Raw genomic sequence first — 13,186 nt, 5'->3', positions numbered from 1 at the left:
TCTCATTATCTAGTTTCGAGCACACCCCGTAGATCGTTTCCTCCCGTGGTCGAGGTACTTGTGTAAAAGGGATCCAGCCGCTGAAATCTGACACCGAGACATGACGACGCTGCCCTTCGTTCGTCGCTCAAGGGATGCTGCAGAATATGCTTAGCATACAAGCGGTGCCGCTTCTTCTTTGCCTTTTCTGCATTTATATCTACGCCGTTTGCACTTGAACGCGGAGAATTGCCTTCTGCGGCCCAGTTACGATTTTCAACGTAGATAAACGCGGGTCTCCCAGACTGTATAGGTAGCCCTCTGTGTCTGCAGCTGAAATTATTTTTTCTCTTCATGCGTCTTCTTGGTTATCAATGGCAATTATTCGAATGAAAGTGTCGAAGAGATTTGTTGATCATTTATTGGTCATGGTTGTATTATTGCGACTGCGAAAAATCGCACGTGGACTATTTTTTTTTTTTAATTTTAATGTATATTTATTGCTATGGTTATACGAGGATTCAAATGACACCAAAACAATTCCAAATTTGTTCAAAGATCACTTTCGAACAATTAGAAGTGGTGATTGTTAAAAATCTCAGCGTCTATTTACTTGACGATTCAACTTTTATAACTGCAAAAGCTGGCAAAGTTCTTCCATAGCTTTCCGAAAAATTTGATCTCATCACAGAACCAAGTATCAAATAATTTATTGGAATATTTTTTGTTGACCGTTTTTCCTCTACTATCAATTTTCGCAGACAGAGTTAACGTATATTATAAAATAACCGTAACTGCAACCCTAGGTAAAAAGAGCGGGTTGATTAAAAAAATGATGACATACCGAGAAACATTTCAAATTGGTGGATTCTTACACAAAAGTTTTTACCATAACCGCAAAACATATTTCAAGGTATGAAAAACGAAAATTAATTTGTAACTGTAACCAGAAGATCATCTACCATGTGTCACTATTTTTTCTTGATACGATCACTCGCACTAAATCTTCTTGTGACTATTGCGACAATTTGATGTCGGCGCTACAATAAATTGATGTGAAGTCCATTCTTGACTAAAAAAAGTATACTTACCTTGCCACATAGATTTAATGTTGCATTAACCAGAAGACGCTATATTGAAAACGTTGTTCCTCACTATGCCAAGGCTTGAATATAATACGTACACTGTCGAAAAATCGAAAATCTCTGAGAACGTGTGTAATAACAGAAGAAGGGAAAGTAACCGGAAATCGATATCTGGTTATCCTCTGACTAACTCTTGGAATACATTCCGAGATAGAAGGCAGAGCATCCCTCGCTTCGTGTTCGGGGAACAAGGTTCATTTAACACTTAGTTAGTGCCGGAGCGAAGGTAGGTAGAGGGATACAGCCGGGAGCGAAAAGCGCCGTGCCGGCGAGGGTCGGAGGGAAGGAGAGGGAAAAACGGGGAATAAGGGAGGCGAGAAAAGGAGGGAGAGACACGCGTGAAGGGAGGGTGCAGGGGGGGGGATGGTGGGAGCCTGGCTCGAAGCCAGAGTGCTTGACCCTTCCGTACGGCCACCCTTTAGCTTAGTTAGTTCCGTACGTCGTCGACGTCCCCCAGGGGTTCAGAAATTACTGTAACACTAAACCGTGGCTGGATACATACGAGGATGCAATTCAAGTCCGCGGAAGCATCATGCTGCGGAATTTTATGCGAAAACATTTTGGTATTATTCTCCGCTTCTCTACGAGTAATCAGTTCTTCGCTTTTCCGTACCCAGAGTTCATTTTGTACACTTTTAATGCGTGTAAATGATCACGGGAAATGTTTTGAAACGATTATTTTCGAACAACGTTGCATGGACATCGAAGCCTTAATTTGAACTTCTCGTATTTTCTATTTTATTGTTTATTTGAGAGATCCTCGAAGTTTGTGAATATGATAATTTGATTTGTACTCAATTGTACGATTGTTTCGTTACTAAACTGGTAAAAAGTATCGATTTTTGGCCAACCGTCCTCTTCAAGTTTCCTTCGTACGTATGTACGTAACTCGGAATGTTCGTTGCTTGAAAGGCAGCTGAGGATAAGGGGAGGGGGGAGAAAAGGAGGGCGGTTGGGCACTTAAGGGTGCTGCAGGCTCCAACCACCATATTTTTCACTAGTCCTTATTTATTGTATGTTTTCCTCGGCCCTGTCCCCCCTCCCTGCCACCGCCGCCCTTCGAACACCCTCCCGTAGACGTCGTCGTCGTCGTCCCGCCACTGGCCGTCCATTTCAGCTTTTCTTCGCTATTATATACTTGGATTGTGATTTCGTCACGGGTTTTTGACTTCGTCGAATGTCTTGCCCGCCGCGGTTTAACTTATGGGAAATTTTTCGAATGCGGTTTATTACAATCTTCATAGCTGGTATATGTATAATACACGTGTGTGTTTCACAGAGGCGCCCGAAAAGGAACGATAAATAAAGGTGACAAAAAGAAGTAAGGGTGAAAAAAATATGTGGACAAACCCCTATATTTCAAACTGTTTATTTCCCAGTACGGTGTCGTATATTGTCAAATTATTGCTACCCCATTCAATAGACTGTTTTCCCAGCCATTCCACAGGCTTGACGTCTCAAAGTATTGTATGTACACAATATAATATAATATATTTATAATTATGCATAAAGTATACGGCTGAAGCAATACCGGCACTTGAGCCAAAACCCGCGGGACTTAGAATCCGAACGATAAACTCGAAATGAATTAGTAGCACTTGAGTCCGCAAGGATTACGCGCTTAATGAAAACCTGAAAAATAAACTTTCCACTTCTCTGCGAAGTTTTCTTTTTCTTTCACTTCTTTCTTTTCCTTTTTCTCTCTTTAAAAAGGAACAAAGAAGAAAAGAAGAAAGGACAAGAGAGGATAAACAGAAGGGAAATGAAAAGAAAAGAGAAACGTGACCCGCACCCCACAGATCCGCCGGCTTCTTCGACCTCCGTAAAATTATAACGCTCCCTCATCTGCAAGCTTCGATTTATCCATTCTGCGGCTGAGATCTCGATTCAATACTGATATCGGTTGGTCATTTTTCTTTTTCTTTTCATCTTCTTTTTAGAAAATTGAGGTTCGCCAATTTTTGTCGGCATAATCGATACTCTGTAATTGCCAAAAATAACAATCTGTACGATATTTCGAACGATACTAAATTTTTTCGGAAAGAACCATAAATTCAAGGTTGAAATATGCTACATAGAAGTTAAAGTAAGCTGTGATCGAAGATATAGTAAATTTGAATCGAAACAGAAGAACAATTTCGCAACGCTGGATAAAAATTTTCAAACCACGACTTTCATCTGAAAACGTAAGATCATTAATAATTTTAAAACAATCGCATTGTTGCATTTTTTTTTTCACGCAAAAACCATACCACTTATCCAATTCAAAGTATCATTGCTGCATAATTGAACTTTCCTCAAATCCTCTAATTGCAGCAACAATTTTTTTACCTACCGACGGAAGTAATCTCGAAAATATTACAGGAATATTATTCTGAATCTATAAAAAAAAATCCGAACTTTTTTCATTTCAATTTGGGGTTTTCGATCATTTTTCCACAACAGGGAAAATTCGTTTATTCTCAGTGAAATTGACAGACTTCAAGATACTTGTACAGTTTATCTTTGAAACCCCCCGATTCGAATCGAACCAATGAAAATATTCCCCTGATCGACGTTCGGCGATAGACGATGTTTCCGATTGCTTGAAAAATTTGGATCGATGGTTCGCGGCATCGGGAAAGTATTATAATAGGCGTGTGGGCGGTCGGCAAAAAATTTATTCACCCCTTTAGCTAAACTATTAATAATCGCTTATACGCGACTATGCGCTCGAACTACACAGACAATGCGTGTTAAATATAACGGGAAATATTTTGTCCGGAAGCAGGGCAACTCAGGTATACGTACACGGTGTGTATGTATATAATATATATATATATACATGGTACCTGCAGTATAATATCCGCCGATTAATCATCGAGGTATCGATTCGCGCGTTGTTTCCGTAGGGAAGTTCACCCCGTTTGATAATATGCCTCCTCCCCTGCATCAGCGCGAATTATTCAATACACCCTTCGGCCTTTTACTGTACCAAACTGAATACGGGCGCAGTGGAAGAGCCTGGATTTCTGGATCACGCGTGTTGCCGAGCCAATAGATTCTCCCGATACCGCCGCCGCTATTCGGGTCAGTCGCCATCAGCTAATACCTGGCAGATGTTTCGGCCGCGGCCTTTGCCGCGTAAGTAAACGATGATATATTACTAAATAATTGATTTACTATAGATTAACATAATCACATATACGAGTTTCGGCCCGATGCTCTCTAATGCACCGCGCAGGACCCAATTCGATCATTAAGAAAATCTCTCTCGTTCCTACCCGCCGCGTACATATAACTGTAATAAATTTCCGATCCTAAACGCGTTTCAGACCGTAGATAGAACTCACAGATATAAAAAAAAAAGAAGAAGAAGAAGAAAATATGGCGTGTGTGTGTTTGTGTGTAAAAAAAAAAAAAAAAAAAAAACCCGCTCTCAGATCTGAAAAGTCGGCCCCTCTAGACTTGCGATTAATCATTGATGTGGGCTTAATGATTTTCAATTAATGGTATTTCAGTATCTATACCTACCTGTAATAATGTCTAGCGTCAAAAAGATAATCTGAATAGCTTGGTGATAGTTTTTGACACGTTCAATCCTGAAATTCAAACTTTTTCATCCCCTGCTCGAATAATATATGTATGCATCGTTGGAATCTTAGGAGTAACTCATTCGTTTTTTTATCGTATTTTTTATACAAGCGTAAGCAATTCCATAAAAAATCCCATCTCTTCACTTTCATGTATATTACAGAAGGAAATAAGAGAAGACACATTGGGATTGTTAATCTAAGAACTGCTGCTGTTTGTGCTGGCTTTGGCTATAAAAAATTTCACTCCTAATTCCTTATCACAATTTCTCTGAAAATTTCCGTATTGTTTTATTTGACCCCTTCATTGCTGAAATAAAACCGCTGAAATAAAAAGCCGAACGTAAGAAATAGAATGATAAAAGAAAAAAAAAAAAACAACAACAAAAATCGGACACGAATCGTGAAAAACCGCGCGACCGAAGGAAGCAAAAGGCATGCGCAGGCGAAAGGGATGCCCGGTGAAAAAGATGAAGTCAAATGGAATATGAAACAAGGATCCATTGTGATGCTGGCGCGGTTCGTCCCGATTCTCTCTCTCTCTCTCTCCCTCTATTGTCAAGGCATAACCCACCCACTCGGTTCCGTCTCGGGACCCGCGATGTAATCCCGCGCCTCTCCCCGCGGGTGGCACGGGCGCGTGTGCGGCTCGTCGAGTCGAGGCGTCGCGACGCGGGTAGGCGGACGGCGTCGCGACGAGCTCTCGTGGGAGCCGAAGGTAGCCGAGTATCGCCGAAGCGGCGCGTGGCCAGGCGCAAGAATCTCAGCATCTGCAGTCGCGACTCGGCCGTCGCGCTGCAAGCATTGGCTCGTTGCGAGTTAAAGATCGCTCGAGGCGACAGCTTTTTGACAAGCGTTGTTTGTTGTTGTGCGCGGCGTGGTGACAACGGCGATTCGACGACCGGTCGAAACGATTATCGAGACTCGAGCCTCCTCGCTATGGGGAAGAAGAAACGGTTGCGGTGAATTTTTTTTTTTTTTTTCCCCATCCCAACACTCACCGCGGTTTTGCGGATATTTGAATTTAACCGCTTCGCTTTTTTCCCCGATCCCCGATCGATCCAAGATTCTCCGAGAGACTCCGCACGCCTTCGAACATGAGGAACTTGACTGTGTGAAATTCGTTTCTCAAACCGCGTGACGGTGTTTTTATCCCCTGTGAAGTTTGTCGCGTGGAGCGCAGGTTGCTTGTACCTAATTGTGGGTGGAAGGAGCGGATTCTTTGGTTATTCTTTCGTGCACTAGCGCTCTCCTTTAATCCTTCGATTTCAGTAGACGTCGATATCGGTGTTTCCATTTTTTTCACCCTCTCCCTTTTTCACCCGCATCGAAGAGGATCAAGAACCGGAACTTGAACTGTTTTCGAAATGCGAATGAAAATGAATCTTGAGGTACAGAGGGCGAATAAATAACTCGCTTGTTTCAACGGTGATTTTATTATGTGTCTGTGTATTATTACTTTCGTCGTTTCGCTTTCTTTCCGATACCTCGATTAAGAAAAAAAGAGAAGAGTAAAAAAAAAGTAACAAGAAAGAAAGAAATCGCGAACGCGAGGAAAACAGAATTCAGTGGTTGGTGAAAAAAAGTGCGAGACCGTAGTTGAAAAGTGTGTATCATACGAAAAGAGATTTAAAGTGATTTATATCAAGTGGTAGGGGGAAAAGAAAAAAAAAAAGAAAAATTAATAAATGAAAAAAGGATCGGAATGTAGTGCGTTTAGGAGTAAATCAAAACCCTTTGTTTTACTGATTATCATTTCCCCGTTTCTACGCAATTATTATAAATAAAGTGGTGCTTTGGATATCGTCGAAAATGCGGCCCGAGGACAGCAGGTGTCTGATTCTTCTGACCCTTTTGACGGTCGCGACTAAAGGTGAGAATTTCTACTACAGAAGTCCTAAAAAATGAAAAGAAATGAAAAAAAACCACACGTATTCAGGGAATTGGAGTTTGACCATCGATACGCGAGTCGAGTAAAAACACGTCCCGATACCCAAATTCGAGGAAACTTTTTGTCTCGCCAACTCTCGGGTACGAAGTTCCAAGAATCGGCGGCCTGAATGAACGAAACGATTTAGAACTGTATCGAATCGTTTGTACCGAATGAACCATTCTCCCTTTTGGTTCGCTGCTCGTATCCGGCGGACACTCTTTTCTTTCGACAAACTTTTAATGTAACGGTATACGTACAATTTTATGAAAGACAGTCATTTTGCAACATTCAGATTGCCTCGAATTTCGTAAACCGTAAACATATGCGTCCCTTGTAAATTTAATCCCAAATTCAATTCAGTAATTGCGAAATAACGAATTGTTCTCCAATTTTTTTGTTACAATTACGTTACCAACTTCTCAGGCTGAAGTTTGTAACGTTATTGTAATGAAGCATCTTTCGAAAAACTCATTGTTTTGCGATTTTAAAGGATTACCTGAAATTTAAGAAACCGTTAATAAAGCATGAACAAACTCAGATTTTGTAAATTTAAATTCCACAGTTATCCTAAAGGTGCAAAATAATCATTTTTGTTTCAATGTTTTAATACGGTAACTTCAGTCTCGCACTAACTTGAACGTTGTTCAAGAAAAATCGTTATTGTGTAATTTTAGGATTGCATTAACCGTCTGAAACTCATTAAACCGTGTGACGATCCAAAATTATTCGTACTTTAAACATTCAACTATTTCATATAGTTATTCCGAAATTGAAAAACTATCATTTTAGTTTCAATGTTTCATCAGGTTCACGTCATTAACTTCAAGTCGTCAGGATATTACTATACATTTCAATAAATAAAAGGGACCATAAAATTCACTTACTTCGTTGTTTTTTGTGATCATATAACCCATAGGACTCTGTTCTGAACAATCTTCTTCAATTTCTTCCATATCCTCTTTGACTTTTTCTCAGTCTTCTTCTTGTTTCGTACGTGAATTGCAGGGGGACACGAAGTTGTGAATAATGAATCATAATCCACATAATAGCGAACGACGCGACGGGAGACTAACTCGAAGGCACGTAGTTCTTCCGATCCTCTGTAATACCGTATCACAATCAGTCTCCCTCTCATCGCATCTCTCTTCATCCTACTCTCGATTTATATTACAAGTTTCGATACATGAAAATTTCCCCCCCGCGCATTGTTGGTAATTGTGCAGTCACGAGCTTTACGATACTTTTTTTAATTTGAAATCGCCTTTTTTCTCTATTTCTGAAACTCTCAAGACTTTTGAACTTCATATTTTCGAAATCCTAAAACTAACCAATTTTTTCACAAGATTTCAAGTTCCAGACGAGGAAAATTTATTATCACAATGTCAGCCTCGGGTGAAAAGTTTTTCAAATACATATATTTATATATATATCTATACTCAAATTGCACATGATTTTCTTGTAACAATCGGTCGAAAACTGAGGATTTATCCGTTTTCTTTTTTTTCTCCTTTATTCTTGTATCAGCGATTGGCTTGCGAGAAATTAAGAGCACGAATAGATTGCAATAAAAGTGTCGTCTACGATTATTTCTGGGCGTTGAACGTTAACGCGGCTAAATCGTGATTTTTGTTGTTCGTCCGTCACCATCGAGTGTTAATTTTTTACACCGTGTACCAAATACAGGCATACCGAGGTAAGAAAGATGAGACGATTTCTGTACCTTGAGGGTGAAAGGATCGATCGATACTTTGATCGATCACTTGTTCGAGACCCGTAATCTGGCTACTAATCGAAAACGTGCAAGGCAAATTGACAACTCACGTATAACCACCATACGCGTCCGTTATTCGATCTCGTCGCGGTCCCGGAACACCTCTCGTTAATATATTGAAAGAAAAAGAGGTGAGAAAAAAGAGGCGTGAAAAAATTGAATTAACCTAAAAATCCAAATAATTCTTATCCGCCTCTCCATTTTTTTGGTAATCGTTTTCTCGAGTAAGGAACATATTTTGTGTCCATGAACTTTCAAACGTTCAACGAACTTTATTATTATTATAACCGGCTGCGTTACACACGAAACGCCGATATGGATTATTATATTCCCTCGGGCATTCGTTACACATGTATATCCTATACGGAGTGGTTATCGTCTGAAGACAGCCTCGTTTATACACAAGATATAATATTCCGTATGAATGCTATCTCCCTACTCGAGTATTTTCATCGTCGTTTGAAATCCCTGACCAATGAATTATAAGAATAAGAAGAAGCTGCTGCCCGGGACCGTCTGGTAATTGATACAGACTACATAATTTAAGCTATCTCTTAATTTACGTACGTGCTTATAGTTTTCCCCGACTCTCCGATCTTCTTGTAACTGCGTATACCGTCATAATCGCATCGTAATTTACGCGTTCACCGAGTGTCCCTACGTCTGTATTACACACGCGTACGCATATTACTGTATACAATAATAATGTGTGCAGAATTCGCGGCGTTGCAGCAGAGCCACTCGACACGACTCGTAACTCGAATTATATGTACGTAGCAGTTGGGGCATAAGGGCCAACGCCAGCAACTATGCTCTACAATAATTTAGCCATTATTATCCAGTAGTCAGCCCTTAACGTCCTGAATTTCGGTGTTCAATTCTGCGGGACCAGTTTCTAGCCGTGTGTAAGCATGCGTTTATATACGCGTTTAGTCTACGAAATTCTATGAACATAGCTCATTGTTAGTGATATTTCTATTCTTGTGGATACATACCGTCCGTGAACGTTGTCTAGGTACATCGTAGGTACCAATAATAGTACTTTAGTTAGATAACGCGCAACGCGGCAAAAAACAGGAATAAGTCTGGCAGGCAACGATCGTCGTGTTGTAAAATTGTAAATCGATTACGTTACGGCACTCTGAAACGACTATACTTGTTATTTATTGCTTTCTACGCGATATCGGCGAAGCACAGCTGCCGAGTGATATATACATACGTGTATATTTACACAGGGAAACAAACTGTAAACAGTGTATCGTTTTCCCGAAATCGTTATACGACCAGAGACAACGTTTTTCATCCCTTAAAATGGTCATTTCCCTCCTTTCTGGGAAATTCGGAAAAACTTTCTTTCTCAATTGGGAATCTCTCGTCTCGTATGATACTTGAATTAGGTAAAATAATTTCATTGAAAATCATAGGAAAATTGAAGTCAAAACTCAAGGCGCGTGAATTGGCAATATTTTATCGAATTGCGGCAGAATCGAGTAATCGACGGGCATGGCATCGATAATTTAATTCCTGTCGATAAAGCGTGCGTCGCGGAACATGACTCAAAGTCAAATCTTGAGTATCCGCTACGTGACACGGCTTCAATTCGCGTATCATCGCAGCTGATAATCGTACATCGTCAATGAGCGTTACGACACCGGCACGAAGCGAGAGACAAACGTATCCGCTCGTTGGAATTGCACTGTTTTGGCAAGTGGCATACCTACAGCGTTTGTTCTAACGGGTGAGAAAGGCCCTTTGGCTGCCTGCAGAAGCATCGCCGAATGCTCTTCTCTTCTCTCCTCTTCGCTCGTCTCCTCTCCTCTTGTCTTCACGGCGAAACTTCGGGGCGAATAGTTGACTCTGCAGTCAGCTGCTGCAGGCCGTCGTTCGCCTCCGACGTAATGATGTTTGCTCAATGGACCCCCCGTCGCACAGGGTCTTTGGAACCTGGTCGAGGTGATCGCGCGGTTCCTTTAAATTACTCTATTCCAAAAACCAAACATCGCCTCCGTCATCCGGCGACGCTTCTTCGGCGACCAATGTGCCAGGTCTTTTTAGTGAGCCAGCATTTATACCTAGGAGCTTTCGGATCGGCGCCTGCGTGGAATACTTGTCACGGTGTTCTGAAATGTTCCGCACGTCGGGATGAGCTTCGAGATGGAGGATATCTGCAGGCTCGAGAAGAAAGATATCTCAACGTTTCGTCAATGCGGTAATTGACATTGAGAAAGTGAGAGCCGCACACGGTGCGGCAAGCGGTATAGGTACACGTATATCGTGGGAAGAGAATGCATGGTTGTAAAAAGTATCACGCTTTCCTGGAATACCCTGCATTAAACACGTGTATAGTGTATAGTTGAAAGGTCGAGGGTCGAGTTCGGCATACCGCACGTGACCCAGTACCTACGTGAAGGAAAATGTTTTTTCCAAAGCGGGATGAGAGCTGGCGACGGAGAAGAAACAGACACGGTTTAGGGACCTGCGGATCACACCTTTGATTCGGCTCGGACGGTGTAAATGTACATAAGCGCACTGGAAGCGCGCCGCTTTTCCCTTCTTACGACGGTATGTTACCGCAGCGAGACGCGCAAGTGCCCTGCACGTGTCGCCGAGTGTACACACAAAATCTTCTTATTCATCTTCTTCTGCAACAAAACTGACTGACTGACTGACGATGAGTGGCTAGCCGCGGGCGATGAAATCTTCGCGTTCTTCTCTCTCTCTCTTCGCCGTCGCGTTGTCACACTCGCGTTAAAATAATAGGAAAACAAACGACGAGGTTGCCTCTGCAGCGTCGGTTTTCATACGAGGTGTCACAGCGTCCGGTTCATCTTATTCTCACCTTTTTCCTCCTCGCGTTTACCTTTGCCTCTCCTCTTTGGCCTTCGGCGATCAGCTAGCGCGCGCGCATGCGCCGATGTCCAGCTCGCGCAGCCCACGTGACTCACGTGACCACGCACAGCAAACACCGACTGCTCTCTACTGCAGGCGCAGCATTCTCAGAGCGGCTAGGCTTCACTGACGGATCTGTACCGGACGTCTTCCCCGTGCGTGCGTTCAGGCCTGCGTTGCGTATCGAATCTTTTAAGCCGCCGTCTGCCGCGACGACCTTCCCTGTAAATATTTGTCGTCGTCAAACCTCCGTCTTCTAACGCATTGTGGACTCTCATCATATGCAGGTCTTGCTTGCATCGTGGATCCATGCATGCACGCTTTGACCCTCTATTTGTTTACGCGAGTACTAATACGTGGCGAGGATATTTAGATTCGAATTTACAAAGGAGAACTGCATACCTAGGGACGCATTTCTTTCTCTCTCTCTCTCTCTCTCTCTCCATCTCTCTGTGGGTGTAAACCTGCGGTGTACCGTAAGGTATACGTGTAACATGTGTATAAATAGGCGATGGAGAGGAGGAGAAAAGCCGAGTAAAAAACTATGAATTTACTATTAAAATAAACCATTCGTTATATTCCGGGAAATGATAGGAGAGAAACGGCGCCGAACCCATTTTACTACTCCGCCGTATAATACACTCACTCTAGCTATTGAGGAGGAAGAGACAATATTTAGAATACGTGATCCCATTCGATTATCTTGTACGTTTGCTCAAGGCTCTGAAGACGTCCTTTTCTCTCTTCCCTCATCTATATCTCCCTGTCATTATGTTCGTACGTATATACTTGTTTGTGGCTGTGCGTATGCATACCTTAATTTATCTATCGATACATATTTACTCGTTATGGTATTATATTTCTATACGTCGATAAGAAACGCGTCAGTTATTGTTATTGACATTTTATAACTGGCCAAACATTCTTGTTGAACAACGACTCGTTGGGGTTATCGAAAGAATTGCTTTAGATTGCAATAAACGATACCAATTTTTCTAGTGTTATCGCTGACTCTGAAACAGCTGAGAAGAAAATTAATTTCATTTATCTTTCGTTCATATTTCTCTTGGAGTCACTGTCGAGTTTTACATTTTCACAACATTTATCGTGAAATCATTAAAAATCGTACAAAATTTGAAATCATAACGATGATCGAATACAGCGATAATCGAGCTTATGTTTTTACAAATCTATACTTGAAAATGTTGTATCCTTTAGTATCGCAGCATTCGAGGTAATGCTATACGCAGAAATGCAGGGCGAGGATCGCTGCAGCTGAGCTGAAAGGCAAGCAAGCGATAGCGAGCAATGATTATGTGTCCGGCTCTGAGGGCGGTGGAGAAGGCTATAATAATTACGTTCGCGCCTTTAATAATGCTGCAATAATTACAACGCTGCGTTGATAATGCCACGGAGAGCGAGAGAGTTATTTATTTACCCTAATCTCACACTCAGAATCTCGAGAGCAGCTACGGTGGCCTGCCGACGAGTATAAGCGCGCATTACGCGAAGCGTAGTGCAGTGCATTGCTTAAATTGTCTATTTACGTAATATCCTCCTCCTCTTACTCATGACGTGTGTTTATAACCTGCAATTTAACAAACACTTCATACAACGTGCAGTCGAGATCTTCTTCTCAATTTCGACAACACGGCGAGCACTTTATACCCGTGGACGTGCAGAGAAAATTTATCCACGATATTCGTATTTTATTGTAGAATTCATACCTATGTACGTAAATCAGTTGGATTTGAAAGAAGAATACAGAAGAGATTTGGAAACCTGATACGTCAACAGATTATTAATATCGTTAAAATTTTTTTTCAAATCTGCGATTAGCCTGCATGATTATTTATATTACGTTACGATATTTGAATAATAATATTTAGTAAAAATA

The 13,186-nt window shown here is 41.6% G+C and overlaps 1 protein-coding gene across 1 annotated transcript in view; it reads left to right on the top strand.

Annotated features, from left to right (window-relative positions):
• Positions 1-5,488: 5,488 nt before the first annotated feature.
• Positions 5,489-13,186, top strand: part of LOC107219814 (roundabout homolog 2) — a 213,955-nt gene continuing 206,257 nt past the window's right edge. Inside the window, exon 1 of the mRNA XM_015658160.2 lies at positions 5,489-6,569. Within this exon, the coding sequence (XP_015513646.2) occupies positions 6,509-6,569 (61 nt within the window). The 5' untranslated portion in view covers positions 5,489-6,508. The remainder of the gene's footprint in view (positions 6,570-13,186) is intronic.

The sequence above is a fragment of the Neodiprion lecontei genome, chromosome 4 (assembly GCF_021901455.1).
Source record: "Neodiprion lecontei isolate iyNeoLeco1 chromosome 4, iyNeoLeco1.1, whole genome shotgun sequence".
NCBI classification, from domain to species: Eukaryota; Metazoa; Arthropoda; class Insecta; order Hymenoptera; family Diprionidae; genus Neodiprion; species Neodiprion lecontei.
Note: the sequence above shows the minus strand (reverse complement) of the source record. Positions and strands in the feature narration are given on the sequence as shown.